The following is a 21,217-nucleotide window of genomic DNA, read 5'->3' as shown; positions in this document are numbered from 1 at the left end:
ACTGCGTATAAAAAACCCACACCTGCTCTACATTGATCCTGGAGCATGGAGGTAATTGGCCACAGAGTGAGTGTATAGGCGCAGCATGGGGGGAGGTCGCGCAGAACCTAAAGAGCCCAGACACAGTCAAGGAACTGCGTAAGGAAAAGAATATCCAGTCTAGACACCTTTTTTCCTCCGAAAAAACCTGAAAGTCAAAACTCATAAAACCAAACCCCCTTCTCTTCCTCTGAGAAGGATTCCAGAGTTGTTGGTTCAGTCTCTGCGTGGTCATGTCTGACGAAGCCTGGACTCCAGCAGGGTGAGCCGGGGCCAACAACACACAAAAAAGGAAAAAGTTTTGGTTGCTTGAGCAGTCATCCAAAGTTTTAACAGGCTGTCATTCCACTGATGAAATCTACTGTAGAGTTTTCACACCTCCTAAGCCTCTAATGATGGTGTTGGATTTGTTCCCTTTCTGCAAATGGAACATATGCTCACAGTGACATCTGCAGGATTAGCCCAGATTATGAAAACTTGAGATACAAACTGCATGAGGTCACTAAATCGGATCGTGCGAGGCGTGCTTTGTTGATACTAGAGTTGTATTCAATATACATGGAAAATGAGTTTTATGATGATATGGCATTACTTTGTTTGGCTCTTAATAGATGGATGCACATTTTGTGCAGTGTACATTGACAGTTTTTGGTCACTGTAGGTGTCCCTCCTGTCCACAATAGCTCTGAAGAGATAGAAATCACAATTTATATGTAAGAAACAGGCAACGTTAGAGTCTTTTTAATAGGAAATTCTCTCTTTATGTTTCCACACACAGTTTCTTCGCTGAGCCGCGGTAGACGGTACAGTAAGTGACACAAAGAGGGAAGTTTGTACTAAAAAAGATTTATTTACGTCCAAATACTGAAGCCTAATGTTAGCTTTGGTTGAATTTTATTTGCACAAAATCAACACAAGGAACTATTACAGACACTAAATACTGTTTCAATGCACATATCAGAAACTGTGCCGTTGAAACAAGCTGTCAGGATTTCTGTAACTTTGTGATGTCACAACTCTACAACATTTCACTGGTTTAAACGTAAACATTTCAATTGTGTCCCAGTTTATTGGTGCCTTCAATTGAAACTCGTGAAACAACATGGGAGGTCGTGTACACAATATAATCGGCATTCAAGTGGTTAAGTTGTAAGAACACCGCAGCTAAGCAACGGCGATATTAACGTTACTGTTGGCATCTAGAAGCCACAGAGTCTAACAATTTAACAAGCTAGCAAGTGGGTAACATAATGCACTAAATGCAAAGACGTAATGACCGAAAAATTAACTTCCATGGTCTCCACCTTTTCTGATAACGTCAACAAACACGTCACAACTTGTAAACTCTTAGCTTTCAGACACTTTCCACTTACGAGGTCGTGAATATGTCACGAGGTCGCGAGGTCGCGTTCATATGGACGCTTCTCTTGAACACGGTAAACACGACCCCCATTTGAAGGCATTGTATGAAACAAGCCGTCAGGACTTCTGTGACGTTGTGATGTCACAACTGTACAACGTTTCACAGTTTTAAGCGTAGACATGCCAAATGTGTACCAGTTTATTTCCAGTTGCAGTGTTTGTGAATGACATTGGCTGACAAGAAGTAAACATGGAACCAAGCTGTTGCCTGGCAACGCAATTCTGTTGAAATGTGCTAAAACGGAGCGTTTCAGACAGAGCGTAAATACAGACGTATTCAGGCTGACAGTATGAGAATAAAGTTTTTTTTTTAACATTAAAGCATGTAAACATGTTGTAGTAGAAACACAAAATACAAGTATGAACTTGAAAATGAGCATAATATGGGACCTTTAAGGTAGACTTGAGAAACTTATCCTTTAATCTTTTACCGTCATCCAGGATGGTTGAAGTGTCTCTGCTTTCTTTTTTCTTATATTTTAGACGTTTTTTAATGTTTTTAATATTAGTATATTTTTGTATTTTTTATTTCTTCAATGTTTTTTTATTTCTGTGTTTCTATGTTTTTTGTTGTCATCGGTGCATTTCTGTGATCTACAATATGATAGATAGATAGATAGATAGATAGATAGTAACTTTATTGATCCCGAGGGAAATTCAAGTTTCCAGCATCACAGTTCCATAGTGCAAAACATGTTAGTAAAAAGACAGTAAAAAAGTTAGTAGTGCAAAGTACAAAGTAGAAAAAAATATACCAGATATAAAAATACAAGGAGATGAAGAAAACTGTTAAAACTGAATATAGTGCAGGGTAACAGCTGTGATACACGACTATTAAAAAAGTAAATATAGTGCAGAAATATGTGTCCAATTCAAGGTAATAATGAACTTGATTTCTCTCCAAACCAAGTCAAAAAGTCCCACTTTTCTTCTTCCAAGCCTGTGCATTGGGAAAGTTTTGACCTCTGCCATCCCTGATTTATCACCATGTGTTATCACTGGCATGTGTTTGTGGACTAATGCAAACATATATAAGAAATATTACCATATATTATCTGGCAACCTTTTTTTTTAAGAAGGAAACATATATTTTAAGAGTGAATATATTAGCAGTGGAGGTGGACATGATGATATAACGCCTCCAGTTTTTTTTTTTGTTGAGTTGGAAAAAGCAGGCTAAATAATGTGAGTGTGTGTCTACTAGTGGAGAGAAGGCGCTCCCACTGTTGGCTGGTAGAGCAGCTCCAAGTTGAGAGAGAGTCCCAGCATTGGTGCGTTCATGGTGCTCGACTGGACCGCAGATGTTTCACAACCCGGGACACTCTGTCTCTGCACACTTTATCTCATCTTTTTATCTCTTTTTTTCTCAACGTGTAGGCGTGCATTAAGGCGTTAACTTAAAAAAAAAAAAAGAAAAAAAAAAAAGTTATCTGAGGAAGGGAAAGGGACGAAGAAGGAAGAAAAAAAAAAAAAAGTGGGCTACCTCTTCAAACCGTCCCGGTTTTGTACCGGAGAGTTGTCGTCATCAGCACCCCAGATATCCCCCCCTTTAAGCTCCCTAAATGGATGGGGCAGTCTCGGTCTATGCAGTTCAGCACAGGCCAAAAGATTGGAAACAACTTGTGAATTTTACGCGTCACTTTTAGCGTCTAAAGAGGCTCAGAAATGCCCGGCTGCTTCGCTGCTGCAGCTCAACTCTGAGAGGACTTTTCTCTCTCTGCATTTGTGCTTCTCTCTTTTTTTTTTTTTTTTCTTCTTCAGGAGGAGGAAGGACTCAAAAGTTTACAAGAGAGAAAGGAAAACTCAAGCGCTGAAGTGGCAGCTCTCACACTATAGCCCTCGCTATGGATTGTATGTATTTATTCATGTGCTTTTTTTCACTCAGTCAAGTCTTTTTGGATCATGTGTTCGCTGCAGAAACGCATGGTGAGTTATGCATTTACTTTGTTTTTTTGTTTTTTTGTTTTTTTTGCACTGTGTACAGAAATGCACTCTAAAAAGTAAAAAATATGGAGGAATAATGATGCAAAATTACTTATTTTTATTGATAAATCCACATCCATAAGTCTGGATGAAGGCAATACAGTGTGTTGAGTGTGCTGAATTCCCTTTAATTTCCCTTTTTACTTCATAAAGAGAATTCTGAGCTACCTTTTTATGCTTTTATACTATAATATGTATGAAATAAGTTCTGTCCTCTATGAAATAATCATGCATTTGCTTTATACACTTTATTCCATAAGCCTCTGTGAATGTGATTCTCACTTGACACTATCTGTCCCATCAGAAAAACTCTCTGGAAAGTTAAGTGAATATGGTCTTATAGTGCCATTCAGCACAGACTCCCGAGGACGCTACATTTCTCATGTGGTCTCTGCTGGAAGTGGAAGTAAAGGTGCTGATGCTGATGCTGCTGCTGATGCTGGTGCCAGTGCCGCCTCAGCCTTTGGCAGCAGACGAAGGGTGGCCCGCGGTGCCCCCGAGATGCCCCCGGTCACCCCGGCCTCGTCGCAGCACTTGTTTTTCAACGTCACTGTGTTTGGGAAGGAGCTGCACCTCCGCCTGAGGGCCAACAGGAGGCTGGTGGCCCCGGGGGCTTTCGTGGAATGGCAGGAGGACTTTGTGGAGAAGGCCAAGGAGCGTATCCACGGGGACTGTGTTTTCACTGGAGACGTGAGCGACATGCCGGAGGCCTCTGTGGCTATCAGCAACTGTGACGGACTGGTAAGTCAATGCATACTTGAAATATTAGTCCTGATGGAGAGGGGTTGTTGCTGGGAGAAAAAAAGATGCTTGTCCTTCTTTGGCACAATGTCAAGGTGAATGTGGAGTGCTGTGGGTTGGCATTCATCTTCAGAAAAGTCCTTCACATCTGACCTAAGCTTGCATGTGCATCACATACTCACATAAGATATGCATTAAAGCAATATTTCATCTGAAATGTACTGTGTCTATAAAGCATCAGACATTCACGCCTACGTAGGCTTTAAGTTTGAAATTTGGTCCTTTGCTGAGAGAGTCCTCGAAATGTTGTGCATGAGTATAGAGACAGGATATTGATTATGAACCCATTATATGGTCAGCAAATTTCAATCTTTTCATATTTCTGACTCTAACAAGTGATCTTTGGCTGAGTACAGATATTGGCTGATATGCATAGCGTGCATTTAGACATAGAAAGGTGTTGTTTTGCTACTTAAACCTGCACCAATCAATGTTTTACCCACTTGGGGGCAGTGCAACAAGCTGTCAACACAACATTGACATCAATGGCAATGTTAGCCATCATTACCAGCTGCGACCTTGTGGGTTTGTGTGTGTGTGTCATCATGGCAAAATGTGCTCCTGGAGGCACCAACTGTAGCGGGAAATACCACAGATGTGGTTTTGAATGCTTTGCCAGGTGTTTATTTTTGTCTGTCCGTCTGTGAACAGATTTTGTCACAACCGTGCAAGTTGCAATCACGAAACATTACAGGTGTGTAGTCAGGATCAAAATAAAGGTGGAGTTTGAAGATTGGTGTGGTCCGATCAAGGGCGCCAGAAGTATGGGGGGTAGGAAGTGGGGAAGGGGCCATTGACCCCCCCACTTTACGCCAGTTAACTCTGTTTTTGGTCCCCACCAACCCCTGAGAAACATATCTGGCTCTTTAGCTGCTGAATGCTCCATTGTGTTCAACAGGTTGTCGCTAAAGTTTGGTTGGAACCATAGACTGTATATAAAGATGGACGACAAGTCTAATGGTTCTAAAACCATAAAGTTGTAGGCTGTAAAACCAAAACAATGAGCTGAAAGGTGCTAAAGCGCTCTCTAAAGCTGAGGGGAACTACAGTCTGGTGATAATTCTCTGTGTGTTCATCACCCTTTCACATTTCTCATTTCATGCCTTAAAAGCTCTGTAATAAGCAGAAGGTGAAGTCAATTCAAAATGATTGTCAAAATTATGACTTCTTCCAGAGCGTTGTGTCTCTCCTTCATCACCGCCAAATCTATTTGTAGTCTTTTCATCGCTGCCTTTCACACTGTGTCGCTGCGGTGACAGGGCAGAGCCGTTGGGAGGTGAGCCACTAATGCATATGTTTGCAGTCAAGCAAATTGGAGTGAAATCTCAAATGCGCATGTGACACATGAATTGGCGGGTTGACCGAAGCGAGGCTACTCCTTAGTTTTTCTAAGTCGACTCTCTGTATTGTTCTGACAGAAAATGACAAGCGTGGAATGGGAGGGAAGATAACCCTCTGACCCCGGAGCGAGAGCCAGAGGAGGAGACAAAAACACACACACTTTCAGTTATGAGTTCTTTTCTACATTATCACACACTCTGCCACCTCAAGTGAGAAAAACACAAGTCTTTGATTGAAGCCTTTTGTTGGCGGCTAGAACTTACGCAAGCAGCTTTGATGCATTTGTCAGGACAGTTGAGCTGTTGATGTTGCTTCAGCACAACACAAAGAAACAATGGATGTCTCTTAACGCTTGTATTGTTTGTCGTCATCGCTCTATTTTCTCGCTCTCATAGTTTCCCTATAGTAACACAACAAACTGTGCTGAATCTGAGAAAGCTGAGAGAAATCGATCTAACAGTCATTTCTTCTTTCTTAATGTAATAACAGAGAGTGGTGTGTGGACAATGCCACGCTGTGTTCTCTAATCACAAAGTAATTTCCTGAAAGGCGACTGTGTGTGCCCTTCTGGGAATCGAGGCAAAACGCGGCACAATGCTGTATTCACCTACGAGTGTGATATGAAAGCTTTTTATGCATTGTGTGTTACAAACCTAAGCGCACAAAAGATCTTTATCACAGTGCTCTTTGATTTTTTATCATAGAAAGCAATAACGGTTTACAATTTATGATCTAGGAGATATTATTAAAGTCCAGCACCAGTCTTGTGTTATCTTCTGTTCTGCTAGCTTCTGTGCTGAAAGGGATAAAAGACATGGTATCTTGTTAGAATTAAACAACTACAGCTCCCATGAGGCAACACTTTTGTTATTAAAGGCACATTCATATGATGTCAGAGTAGCTGTAATCACCAGTTTCCGACAGAGACTGTATATGAAGATGGAAGACATGACGGCTCCCCAAAAGTGAAGCCAAAACATGCAGAAAGGGTCGTGCAAGGGTTAAAAATACTGTGCCTTGACTTTATTCAGCTACAATAATGGATCTTGGATGACTTGAAGCATCCATTATTGTTTTTCCCGGCACTTTCTTGCTTCAAAAATCATGCCGTAAGTAATCAATCATGCGAGGTTCAGTGTTCTAATTTGTGGTGAAAAATGACAACAACAGCAGATCAATGACCACAGCATCTGAAATAATGTAAATCCCAGAAAAAGACACAAAACGCCTCATTCTTCACTGTTAATTTGGCATATTGGAGGCCTAGAAACAAAGTGGACAATAGACAATAGTCTCAATAAATTTGTACTTTAGATAAGACCCAAGTCTGAGATAATTTTCTATACATTTGTAGATAACATGAGGTATGGTCTTCCCCTGAAGCACGTGCAATCTGACATGGAGATTTGCTTCCTCTCATGGCGCTCACTGTGTCGTGTCTCCTGTTAAAGCCTTGAAGGGATAGTTTAAGTGTTTTGAAGTGGGGTTGTATGAGGCACTTATCCATAGTCAGTGTATTACCTACAGTAGATGACGGTCGGCACGCCACCAGTTTGGAGAAACAGGCAAGAGTTACCGCATGGAAGCAAAGCAATGTACTGCTGTGGACGGGGCCGGCAGCAAAACGTATTTTAGCCACCTTAAAGAAAGGCCCATCTAAACAAATCAATATCAGTTTAAGTGTATTTCACAGATTTACCTTGCGGTCAGACAAGTCGTTGTATCCATCTATGCTCTTGCCAAAGTTGCCAGACTCCATTGAATAACCCTGTAATTTACCTTGCATAACACGGGGGTTTCTGATCTGCCGCTGCACGATCGGTTAGTTTGTTTGTGTTATTGTGTGTGACCTTGGTGAATCCGAGCTAACCAAAGTCACACAATAACAAATGCTTCTCCAAACTGGATGTTTGCCGACCATCATATACAGTACTGTAGGTAATACAGGTAAAAACACCCCAACTATCTTTTTAAATTTTGACAGGGTAGTGTGATAGTAATTGATGTAAAAAGATCTGTTCCAAATCTCATTACTTCTTACCTTCAGTAGAAACTCTTTTCCAGATTAATATTGCTGATATTGAGGTCTGTGTGTTATGCAGTTTGTGGGACATTGTGCTCTTTCTCATGTCAAATCATAAACTTTTGAGCATCACGACATGTCGCGCATTCACCTCTGTGGTGGCGGCAGAAGTCTCAGACCGGGCAAGCAAAACGATCTGCTTGGCTCGATATACCACTCAGTGCACTTGGGAAAAGATGTTTTTTGTCTGTGATTTGGCTCTATAGTCAGACTCTTAACAATATCATCCATGTGTTTCCTTGCATCAAAGCCAACCTAAACACAGACCTGTCTGCGCACGCAGGGGCGTTCGGGAGGCATTTGAAGGTGAACAGACAGTTTGCCGGCAATTTATTTAGTCTGATGTGTCTGCTTGATGTTGAAGGACATGGAGGAGATGTCTGATGAAAGGAGCGAGTTTGGAGGTAGGAAGAGCGCGAGTCGTGCGCGGAGGTCACCGCATGCGGGCCAAATCTCTTAGATACACTGTCTTTAAGTACCACCAGCACTCCATCTTCAAAAGTATGTTTGATGTGTCCCCTTATAGAGAACACACACATGCTGTATCGGAGCAGATGTATATCACAGTTCGAGCATGTGCATTCCAGGAAACTAAGTGCTCAGACTTGAAGAACGCAGCAGCAGTCATCAAGACTCCTAACATTGCGTTTTTCCGTTTATTTCATTACTTCAGTAAGACTGAATTTCCGCGATAAGCTTTGCTATCAGCGTGTTGTCTGCAGTGAGGCCGCTCTCACGGAGATGACTCCTTAATAGCGAGGCATGACATCACCAGTAACAGATTACGTTAACTTGGTCTCCTGCCATGTGCCCGGAGGCGTAATATTTATGGCATTCCAAGCTCATGACAGATAAGACGTTCATACAGTAACGCTGCAAATAAGTCTGATATCTTCTGGGTATATTTGGCCTCGCAGCACTACCAGACTGTCAGCTGAGGTTGCAGATAACGTGAACGCAAAATGACTCTTTCAGTTTCATTTGAATATGTTTGACCAACGTGTCGGCGTCTGCGATATCTATCTCCACCTCCGACTGTAACTCCTGCTAGATGGCAACAGCTGCAGACGAGCTATTGTTGTGGAGCGATGAGTGATGGCTATGATTATACCGGCGCTGCTCATGTGTTGGGTATTAGCGCAGATGACGGGGCTGATTGAGTTACATGTGTGATGGAAACACGAGTGCAGTCGGAAGAGCGCTATTTCTGTGTCCCATCAGTTAAAAAGAGAGAGAGCCACCTAGCAACAGGCTGACTTTTTTTGGGGGGGGGGGGTTGGTGGGGCAGTTTTCCATCCATTGGAGATGGAAAATGCTTGCATAAATTGTTCTATTCATGCATGTTTGCAGGAATGCTGCACAGGGCCGCTGGTCCCAGTCCAGTATTCCAGTATCCTCCGGTGTTCCAGTACTCTGCTGGCACCGACGTAAAGGCACTAAATTAAGAGCTCCATCAGTGGAAGCCCGACATCTCAGCCAGCAATGTGATTTATTTTCTCGCAGTCCAATCCCTATTTGCGGCAAACATGTGTTTGTGTGTGTATGTGTGTGTGTGTGTGTGTGTGTGTGTGTGTGTGTGTGTGTGCTCATTCGAATACACACTGTGATACAGGACACGCATACCTACACACACACACACACACACACACACACATACACACACACACACAGATCACAGACACCAGTGAATGTCACTATAACGACAATCACATCAATAAATAACAAATGAATGTAAGTTTTGAAACTGACTGAACACACATCAATTAAATATTACATAATAATATACGCTATATGCTACTAATACTACTACTGCTACTTATACTGCTATACCACCACTAAAACTATTACTTCTTCTGCTGCTACTGCTACTGTTACTGGTCCTAGTACCACTGCAGCTACTACAACTACCTCTTCTACTACTACTACTACTACTACTACTACTACTACTACTACCATTACTTATACTGCTACTACCACCACTAAAACTACTACTTATTCTGCTGCTACTGCTACTAGTCCTACTACCACTACTACCACTACTACTGCTACTACTACTACTTCTATATGAAAACTGCTACTACCACAATTACAACAACTACTTCTTCTACTACTTACCTTTGATACTACTACTACTACAAATACCTCATCTACTACTATTGCTACAATTCATATTTCTACTGCTACTACTACACATAGTTATTTTTCTTCTACCACTACTACTATTACTACTATTTCTACTACCACTACTACTATTACTACTGCTAATATGGCTACTACCACTACTACTACTACTACTACAATTTCTTATACCACTACTACCACTGCTACTACTTCTACTACCACCACCACTATTACAACTACTTACCTTTGATACTACTACTACTACTACTACTACTACTACTACTACTACCACCACTATTACAACTACTTACCTCTGATACTGCTTGTATACTCCTACTACTTCTTCTTCTTCTTCTACTACTACTACTATCACTACATCTCCTATGACCACTACTTCTAAACATTATTACTACTAATACTACTTCTTCTTCTACTACTATAGCTACTACTGTTACTTCTACTTCTATTTATAATACCACTTCTTCTACAACCAAACTACGATGTATGCTTCTGCTACTATTGCTATGACAACTACTTCTGCTACTACTAGTACTCATACTGCTGCTACAACAGTACATATACGTCTACTCCTCCTAATAATAATAATAGATACCAGTAATGATATTAATAGTAGTATTTATCCTCTTAAAATGACGAGCTTCTTTTTGAAATCACAATTAGCTGCTCTTAATCTTCTACTTCAATTAAGCGCTCCCCTTAATGGCTAAATTATAATAATTTTCCTGCTCTTTGATATCAGTGTTATGCAGATGAGTGTTGGTGATTAGGAGCCCAATTTTCTCTTGATAATCCTCGCCGTGATCACCAGCCATGCTTGTTCTTTGCAGCCCCGCACGGTGAGATGGGGAAGCTGATAAAAAGGAATCAAGTCATAATCCTCTCCTCCCACAAGCTGTCTCATACGATTATTTCAAACCCGAGTCCAGGACCACTCAGCCATGATTTACTCTCCGGCTTATTGATCCTCCTGGTTTTACCACAAAAGCTTTTATCCAACATCACCAGCATGTCCGCCGCCGCCGGGTATCCTACCAAATATTCGCTATAGGTCACATTGGTTAAGGATTTTGTGACTAAAATTCACACACTTAAACTCTGTGACCTCGGGGGAAATTAGTGTGCATACCTTGATCTTGGTGGTTGACAGTGGATTAGCTCTTTACTCTCTCCCTCTCTGCGTCTCGCTTCTGGATCAACAAAGAGCGTGCCTGGGACCGAAATTACATGTTTCTAAACAATCTGCCACAAATTACAGGTTAAGCCCCTGGAATGACGGCTGGACTTTGATTTCCTTGCACGTTGCAGCTCAAGCGTGGCCTGAGGCACTTGTTCCATTTCTATATTGCGTTAGTCGTTAATGCACCTCAAGGGATATCTCCGTTAGATTACAACAAATTAATTCTAGCGGCATGTTGTGACAGTGTCTGTCTATAGTTGGAGTTGTAAAGAGGTTTGTCTCTCTCACTTTCATAGTTTCACGTTGATTTTCTTACTCAAGTCTCTGAACAAGTTATGGGAAATATAATAACCAATTATACAGTAGGTTAATTTGTTATTTGCTCAATAGAAGGGTTCCTAGGGGGCAGAAAGCACGACATGTCTAGCAGAGCCAAGCTCCAAAGCAGAGATGACAAGGAGTTGTTTGAGCAGTAAACAGCACCAACTGCAGAAAAGATGAACTGAAAATGTTTAATACTCCAGGGGGATCACACGCCTTTGCTAAAAACAGAAGATTATGGATCCAGGCCTGCTGGGTAAAAGCATTCTCGTGACACAGCGCTAGCAAAGCAGCGGGGGGGTCAATGTGAGCTGTCATACTCCACAGATCGATACAAATTTACTGATCAACAACAGGGTTGTCGACCCACGCTCTAAGGAAATATTTATATATATTTACCACCTATGCCTCAAAACTTAAAGCTTCAGTAAGCAGAATGTTTTTGGCATCATTGGGCAAAAATTACATAATAACTTTTCAGCATATTGTAATTCAAGTGTTCTGAGAGAAAACTAGACTTCTACACGTTCTCATGGCTCTGTTTTCAGGCTTTAGAAAATCTAGCCCGTGACGGGAGACTTTGGCCAATCACAGGTCATTTCAGAGAGAGAGCGCTCCTATTGGCTGTTCTCCGGCTGGTGGGCGGTGCTTGGTATTTCTTCAACTGATCTCCACATGGCTGCCGGGTCACAAAGTTTCTCATTTTACAGCTAAACAGTACACTACAAGATGTTTCTGAAAACATTTGAGGTGAGAAATAAGCATTACAGTTACAGAATATTGATTCATATTTGATCAACGCTGCCTAGTTTGACTGTTTGATCGGAGTTTGTGAGTGATTGACAGCTGCTCAGAGACAGCAGGCTCCAGCTCGGCTATGATTGGTTGTTTTCCTCCGGTCTGTGTAAACTTGCAGATGCCATTAGGAGCACCGGAGGACACAGAAGCACATGATTTTTTTCAGATTATCTGTCTCATGCACTACTGTCAGGATATAGTGACCGATTTATAAAAATAACTTTTTTTAATCATATTTGCTCCATTTCTACCAACTGCAGCTTTAAAAGTGATGCAAGACTTCGTTACAGGTTTAAATTGTTGTAACATTAAGGGGAAGACGTCTGATAGTCTACCGGGGCAGCCGCTCCTCTTCCCCTATGATTTCGTAACAGGTGATAATAATAAACAAATCTCATATTAATACGCCATATGGTCGGACTCTGCAGGGGTCTAGTAGTATAGTTAACAAAAATGTACAAACAATGCAAAATCTACGTTGATTACAGTGTTTTTGCTGCCTGAATGCTCACACACCCAGTAATGTTTGTGCACAAGAAACCCGTTTATTAATTTAAATGTCTCCACATCCCCTCTTTTGAAACCAAAGCTATGTTCTTGTCTGTAAGCGTATTCATGCAAGACACACTTCTTTGAAATAGACAAGTTTCCAGCAGTGGTACGATTTCACCAGCTCTCGCCTCATTTGCTCCTCGGTGTGCACGCTGCACTGTGCACTGCGCAGGTGACAGAATCCAACTGCTGGTTTGCACAGCAGAAAGAAGTCTGAAATTACATACAGTAAATATCCACCTTCAAAGTTGCTCTTACGGATGTGTGGAATGTAGTGCGCTGGTGAGCTTAAGGGTTAGATATATTTGCCTTTTTTTTTGCGGTGTCAGTGACAGCGCTGGATGCCTCGCTGCCTCGGAGTGTTTTTCTGTCAGTTGTATCCTCCACTGAGCTCTGCGGCTCATAATAATCCCATTCGCATCACATGAAGCAACCTGATGACCTTCACATCTCTTAACCTCTCTTGACCTTTCAAAAGCGTATCTCTGTATTTTAGCATCACAGTGTGAAATCTGAAAAAACAACGACAACAAAAAACCTAACCATGTAATTTGCACATGCTAATTATTGACACTGAATTCCAAAAAATCGACTTAACTCAGTTCAGTGTGATGAGAGGACTTTTGTTATTTATGACTCAAGGTCCACTGTTTCATCTGACAAAGACAAATTAAAGTGTTAACGGCTTGATGATGGTACTATAGAAAACTGTCAAGGGATCACCAAAGTTTATACAATTCATCCTGGGATGTGCGGCCCACTGAATATGTGCAGTAATGTTTCGCTGTCACTTTTCTCGGCTCGATGAAGGTTTTAAAAAAAACCTCCATGGATCAAAAATTCAGAATAGAAAGACTCATAATTGACCTTGTTTGCAGTTGGACGTGTCCTGTCAACAGTTTTACAGATGTCTCTCTTACAATGGTGTTATATTATACATCCATGTGCTTGTTAGAGCTGTATGTAGCCTGACAGGAAGCTCTGCAGACACTAGTCAGGGCTGAAAATACCCCACTGTGCAATGTTTTGGGGAAAATCTATTTAATTTATGTTTTGATTTGAAAATTTGCCTAAAAATATGCTATTTTTAAATAATCAATGAACTGTATAGTCTATAAAATGCCCTAAAATAGTAAAAAAAACAAAAAAAACAGACCAGTTTAAAGGTGCAGTGCGTAGGATTTTGCTGTGAGGTTGCAGATTATGATGTATGTAGATATAAACGGCTCATTCTAAGGTAACGAAAAACACAACGACTCTTATTTTCAGGTGATTATACACTAAAGAAAACATAGTTATGTATATTCTGCCAATAGATCAGACCCTAAATGCTACGCACTGTTCCTTTAAGTTCCCGGAGGCCAAGGTGATGTCGTCAAAATGCTTATTTTGTCAGACCAACACGCAAAGTTATTCAATTTGCAGTGATATGAAACAGAGAAAAGCAGCAAATCCTCAAATTTTTGATGCTGGAATCGTTTTCAGGTCTTTATTAGTTAATTTCAATTGAACTTTCAGAGGGATAAAGCCATTAATAATACAGAGATTAACTGAAAATGCAATATCTTCGTGTCCCCTTCCCACTTCTGACAGCAAACGTACACCCTCCCCAAGCCCAGACTTCACCATGCAGCGTACACATGTTTACATTTGGTTGGTCTGTAGGCCCTTCCAGATGCTGCTGCTCTCTCCCCTCACAGAGCCGGCTTCTCTTTCCACCCACTGCTGAAATAAGAGACCACAGAGGAAGTATTCGAGCATGTCTTACTTGGCATTTCCTGGTCAGGGGCTGGACAGATTCTTTCACTCCTCTTTGCCCTTACGGTCACATGCAAGCCGTTTTGTGTTGTTAGTCCTGAGTGACAGCATGCAGAGGAGTTTTTTGGTTCGTTCTCTTTACTGCACTGTATTTAGATTTCTTTTTGCAGCTGTAAATACACACATCCTTGCCAAAGTCTTGTTGGTGTGCCTTCTTCATGAGTATAATGATAGGCTGGATAGATCTCTTTTTTTTCTTCATAAGGAGTAGGATTATGAGAAATAAAATGAACTGCGCTGTGCAGTGTATTCAGAAAGCCCAGTTTGTTCTTATTATGCTTAATAGAAACAACATCGCAACACAAAGAAGAAAAGAGTCAACGACAGATTTGTTTGGTTCATTAGTAGAAGATGTGACATTTAGGTCACAATGGGTCTTGTGTTCTTGCTTAATTAACATTTACAAGTTGTTATTTAAAATCCAATTAATTACCATCCCTGAATCTAACCTTATTGACTAGACATTTTGTTTTTCTTTTTGTGCAATTTTGCCTTTATTGGACACAGCTCACGGTAGAGTGCGTGACAGGAAACATGAGGGAATAATATTCTCTGGATGGATGTGAGCAAATTTTGCTGCGGTGTCACACCATTTGTCCACCAGACTGGTGACCTGTCCGAGGCGGACCCCGCCTCCGGCCCAATGCGTGCTGGCATAGTCTCTGTCCTCCCATGACCCAGCAAAAGGATAAATAGTGATGCATGATGGATGGAGGTAGAAGCTTTATACAAATGCCGATATTGAAAGCACATACCAGGCTGTTTACAGCGAGCCAAGGTGAGGATTCTTCTACAAACACGGATGACAAAGCAGAGAGATATGTTATATGCATCGAATAATAGATTGAGTTGAACATTACCTTCCAGCACTCTCACTTATGTACACAATTATAGAACTTGAAGGGAAATGTTTGACATACAAGAATGAAAACTTGGTGGCACTCTGGAGCCCTGCTGTGTTCACCAGCTTGTCGCTTAATCTGTCTGCTGTTAAGTGCTGAGCAGGTGGGCTCTTGGAGCTGAAAACAGCTGCCTGCATGCGGCCGATAACGACGCCATGAGAGCGGTGAGAGTGAACCAAAACTGTAAAGTTGTCCTTTTATTTAGTAGGCAGCAGTGAACACCTGCCACACAATAAATCGTTCACAGTGTCACCCAGTAGGTTTATGAGCAAACTAGCTGATGAGCTAATCGACCAATACGTAGACAACTCATTTTGTCTAATCGCAATTAGATATGTTTTTAACTTTAATAGATTATTTTTTAGATATCACCTCTGTGCCTATTACTTTATTTAATTTCCTAATGACTCCAACGCTACATGCACAATTGTAAGAACCTTGAAAATGAGTCCTGAATGCACCAGTGAAATGTACTGTGTGTGAAATATAGCCGCTCAATAAAAAAGTTATTTGACAAAAAAAAAGGTGTTTTGCAGATAATGCAGAAAGAAATGGCAGTGAATAAAGGGCAAAATGTGTGGTAATTTAGAAATGGCGCTGACATAATTGAATTTGTCAAGCACTCAGAGAAACACTTAGTCATTAATGATTTGATTAGTTGAGTAATAATGGCATCAGTCTGGCTCTAAGAATCACTAAAAGACTGCAAACAACACATCGAGTTGGCACTCAAAGCTCTCATGTTAGTGAAATGAATCAATGCAGATTGATGTTGTGTGGTAAATGACGGAAATTATTATTTTTAATGATAACAATTACACCAAACAGCTTTCACGGTGGAAACCGCACAAGCGGAGCAGAGCTGGATGTTCGCTTCCCCGTGCAGTCCATCTAAATATTTACCCTCAGTCACATTAGGTATACAACAAGGAGGCCCGAAGCAGAGGATGTTTACTTTATGGAAATGAGTGTGTGCAGATGTCTGTGCTCTCTTATGTGCCATTCAGGACGCTGCATTATCACTTAAACTCAGATGCTGAAAAGGAAGATACGGGAGGAGGAGTCAACGTTCAGTTTTGTGGCAGATTCCAGTGTGTGCTGTCCGAGACATCTTCTTTGTTGTCCACCAATAAATGAAGCTCCTCCATCACGCTGTCACAGTCCCATGCAATTTAAAGTGTCAAACCAAGTGCTATTATGCCATCATGGGAAAAAACAACATTTTAACTACAGTGTTTGTTGCGTTTCTAGTGAATTGAGGTGTATTTGTCATGTCAATGGTGAAATTTCACAATTTTTCCTGGGCAGCAGAATTACTCTAGACATTTAAATCAACAGTAAATATGAAAGCTGTTCCTTTCAATGAAAGCGCAAGGTTTTCTTCCTATAGCGACCGTTTATCGCTGACATTCAACAATCAGCCAGGGTCAAATCCACCTACGGAGAGGCAGGCGTAATGATGTTTTCCCAACTCATAATTCAGTACTGCTCAAAGAAATGTTGAGTTTTGATTAAGGCCCCTTTGTGCACAAACTTTATTGTGCACCTAACGCTCTCAGTGGGTAGTTGAAAGGAGTTTTTAGAAAATGCTAATTGAATTGGAGCACATGAGTCAGTTTGAGAGGGAGCGAGTACTTTTAAAACAAAAAAGTAAATTGTTATACTTCAACACAGGCTTTGAATTCTTTGAACATCACAGTTTGGCATTGGGAGCTTTGAATTCATCGAAAAACACAAGATAGAAACGTACGGCTGAATACTCATCATCTCGTTCAGTGTGAAATCGTGGTGACAGTCAATAAATCTTGGTGAAGCGCTTGTTAGTGAGGGGCCCTAAATTGTGTCTACCTGCGTCATTGCCCTTCTCAAGCATCGTCCAATTGATCAGGCGCACTATAATTACTGGCTCCAGTGGAATTACCGTCCTTTTGAAGGAGGAGGGAGCGCACTAATTTTAAGCCCTCTTTTTCCAGGCAGGTCTGATTCGGACTGATAATGGGGAGTTTTTCATCGAGCCCCTCGAGAAGGGCCAACAGGACGTGGAAGTGAAGGGGCGTGTGCACGTGGTCTACCGCAGGTCGGCCATCAAGCGGGAGACGGGCCAGCGGAGGGAGGACCTCCACAATGAAGGTAGGCGAGGAGAAGGAGCCTGACGTCAGTGGAAACAAAAAGCACTGTGTGCGTTTGTGTGTGTGTGTCCTTTGACTGTGTGGGTGTGCACGTGTGAGTAAGTGTGCATATGTGTAAGAGCACCGGAGGTTCAGGACTGTTTATTTGATTGTACATAAAATAGAATGAAGCACCATCAATAAATTTAGCCCATTTATTATGTATTTATTGCTGTATACTTTACATAACAGCTTAACATTTCACCACAGTGAACATCAAGTCTCAAAATGTTTTTAATACTTAAATGAGGAACTTTTAACTGGTTATGAAAAAGTCTCAATTTAATACTGATGCCTCTTTATGATCTATATAAGTACACAAGACCATCAGTGCGAGAAGATTGGCTATTTCTATGTAGTTATTCTTAATGCTCGTCACTGGTGCCACTGGGTCCGATTCCGGCGAAATTAGACAAAATCTTCAACTCAGACCTCCAGCGGGTTCTCCGGCAGTGACAAGTTTGCCACAGACAGACCCAGATCCGGCTTCCCTGCCGCATACGACCTGCAGTCGGAGCTCCAGCGGGGAGGTGGAGAGCTCCGCGCCCGGCAGCAGTGGCTCCTCCTCCGGCCAGGAGCAGAGCTTCGGGGTCATGGCTTGAAGGTAGCACGCAAGTTGCGAAACACTCGCAAGATGGTTAAGGTTAAGCATTAACCTCGAATAGTTAAGATTAGGCATTAACTCTGAATGCTTGAGGTTAGGCATTGACCTCGAATGCTTGAGGTTAGGCTTTGATCTGGACTGGTTAAGGTTAGGCATTGACCTTGAATGGTTAAGGTCATGATAGGTCGTCGGGCAGCGAGTCTCACGTGAGTTTTTTCAAGTTTTTTCAAGTTTTTGAAATTTGCTGGTTACCTTCTGGACACGACCCTCTGCCCTCTGCTCTGGGACCCAACACCGACTCCACAATGCTGAAGGCCCAGGCCGTATCGCTGGGCCCGGGTTAGGGAAGGGAGGCACGGGAGAACCACAACCAGGATTACACGGAGCAGACCGTCAGACCCTGCTGCAGTAAAATGAGAGGTTTTCTTAAGGGACTCTGGTGCTCTGAAACACACTCACGCACAGAAATGTCCTTATGTTTAGGCAACAAACTTGGAAAAGGAAAAAATAGGGTGAGTCCCCTGGATGCGTCGACAGTGAGTTTACTGACGCATTTTCTATTGTCCCCGTGATGTTGGGACGCCGTTAGTCTCGAGCCCTGATGGTACCTGCGGTACTGAATGTTGGCACCAACTTGGTGTCTAAAACTGTACTTGAATCATAAATGAAAGTATGCAATATTTGCAGTTAAGGAGCTAAAATGTGCGTCACATAGGAATGGTCCCTTCACCCTGCAGCCTTTGGTACGGCCCTTAAACTCCTATCACTGCTCTATATTTATTAGGCTTCACAGCAGATGCAGTTCTCCCAAAACCAGCTGGTAAAGTGAGAAATTCTGGGCTCCAGTGGTTGTACTGGGGACAGGGGAGAGAGGGGGTGTGTGTGACCTTTCTTTCACAGTCAAACGTCCCAACACCATCATGAATTCCTTTGCTATTCCTTCCATGCTTGCTACAACAATAGATTGAGCATCTGGAGGAAGTCTCCCTCTATACTCACTGATTCTCTCACGTTTCCCAGTGTCTTTTTATTTTACTCCACAGCCCTTTAGATCAATTTTAATCAAGTCACCTATTCAGATTTTTCTAAAAAAAAAATTTTAACCACCTTCATAAAATATACTGCGTTCATTTTTATCTTTACAAGCTACATTCTTCCATAAAGTGATGCAGCTGGTTTCGCTTTTGAATTTTGCTGCCTTTTTTTTTTTCATTTTCCATGACTGTTTATGAACGTACACAAAAAAAAACACCTTCAGTCATCAGCTCGCATTAGTGTCATGTATTTGAGGCCTTGTTCAATCTAATCTTGAGTGTTTTGAAAGCTTTTTACAGTGTTACGCGTGGGAGTTTTGTCAGATATTTGTCCTTTTACAGTATTGTCACATCCTGCTGGGAGAGCCAATGTCCCAATTACGGCTGTCGCTTTCATTTAATGTCTCTATCCGTGCTATTATCTGTGGTAATAATTACATTTTCAGCTTTGCAAAGAGTTATTTTGTTTACTGATTATTAAAAAAAGTCCGATTTTTTTTGCACACATTTATCTTAATTTACTCTGCCGCCACTGGTGCATATAAGATGTCACCTGTCATGCATTTATCTGTTATTTTTAGTTACTTAGAATAAATTGCTTCTCGGGAGATTCGCCTTGAGCCACTTGTCTTGAATGTTTTTTTGCAGAACACTACTGTGTTCATCCTTCTTTTTCAATTTTCCGCATTGTACCTCTGAAAAAATACCTTGTCCAATTGATTTTCTATGCATAAGATAGTGTGTCATGTCTCCATTTGTATCTGGCATGCTTGAATCACTACCGTCTATTACAAAAGATTATCATAATTCATAGCCTAGAGCTACATGCCAAGCTTTAATGATACATGAGCCAATTTCTGCCAGACACTGTCAACACATTCTTTTAATTTCAGTAACATTCAAGGAAATTATGCATCGGTTTGTTTATTTTTTTTCTTGTTTAGATAGCAGGACATCAGACACTTGTAATTGATTTCTAAGAAAGTTGGTGAAAAGATGGTATTTTTAATGAACTGCTGCTAAGAATAAGTCTATTTATATCCTCTGTGGTGATTTTTAGCTTATATGACATTATTTATATCTCATCCTCAGAGTTCTGGATGATCTCACAGTTTCTGCTTCTGTGAATCTCCAAATTCAAACAATTTCCTTCTTTCATTGAGCGTCTGACGAGCATAGATAGACGGTACACTGTGCTTGAATATCACACCTTCAAAAACCAGCTCAAGTGCTTTATAACCTGGACGAATGTTGTTTGGATTCGGCGCGACTCTGCTTGGGTTTGTGCGATGAATGCACATACTATAGTTAGGCTAAATGTGGGCCTGAGAGGAAATGCCCGATTTACGAGTGCAAGGGGAGTATTTTGACTAGAGATCAAGTGGTTTAGAACATATAAAGTCTACAGGCCTGTCGATAATCCCAAAGGATTCCTCCCGCGCATCCTGAGACTCAAAGACTTGTTTTATGTCGGGTCTGACACAAACATAAATCACTCCGCAAAAGCTGGAGAGAAGAAATATCATACATGCATCAGATTTCCCACTGTCCTGTCATTGACTTGTTTATGTGCTGCTCATATTTTGCAGTGGCAGACTTCGGGATCGCGGACCTCCCCGCGGCTCTGGATCTCGTCGAGCATAAACTGTCTGAGTCGGAGCGCAAGAGGAGGCACGCGAAGAAGGACGACTACAACATCGAGGTGCTGCTGGCTGTGGACGACTCGGTGGTTCGCTTCCACGGCAAGGAGCACGTGCAGAATTACGTTCTCACGCTCATGAACATAGTAAGTCTGATGGTTGAAAATGCTCACCCACTCCTCATTTATGCAGATTCCCAACATGAAATATCAAGGCAACACAACGTTACTTTCATTCTTGTTTAATGAGCTGACCTGATTTATTGATTAGCCCTTTGAACTGAATAGAAATGGTCCGCCAGTGCCTACATTTCTAGGAATATCTTCAAATGCTTCACAACCCTAAAATCTACACAACCTAAGCTGAAAGGTTATGTCAGTCAATAAACGATA

At 41.5% G+C, this 21,217-nt stretch overlaps 1 protein-coding gene across 2 annotated transcripts in view; it reads left to right on the top strand.

Annotated features, from left to right (window-relative positions):
* Window positions 1-2,677: 2,677 nt before the first annotated feature.
* adamts14 (ADAM metallopeptidase with thrombospondin type 1 motif, 14) overlaps window positions 2,678-21,217 on the top strand; it is a 56,036-nt gene continuing 37,496 nt past the window's right edge. The window contains exons 1-4 of one of the 2 annotated variants that reach the window (XM_074619046.1): window positions 2,678-3,387; window positions 3,749-4,185; window positions 17,353-17,509; window positions 20,775-20,971. In XM_074619046.1, the coding sequence (XP_074475147.1) occupies window positions 3,306-3,387; window positions 3,749-4,185; window positions 17,353-17,509; window positions 20,775-20,971 (873 nt within the window). In that variant the 5' untranslated portion in view covers window positions 2,678-3,305. The remainder of the gene's footprint in view (window positions 3,388-3,748; window positions 4,186-17,352; window positions 17,510-20,774; window positions 20,972-21,217) is intronic. The other variant, XM_074619045.1, reaches the window with a different exon arrangement.

The sequence above is a fragment of the Sebastes fasciatus genome, chromosome 20, assembly GCF_043250625.1.
Source record: "Sebastes fasciatus isolate fSebFas1 chromosome 20, fSebFas1.pri, whole genome shotgun sequence".
Taxonomy (NCBI): Eukaryota; Metazoa; Chordata; class Actinopteri; order Perciformes; family Sebastidae; genus Sebastes; species Sebastes fasciatus.
The sequence above is the reverse complement of the archived record's forward strand: the minus strand, read 5'-3'. Positions and strand labels throughout refer to the sequence as shown.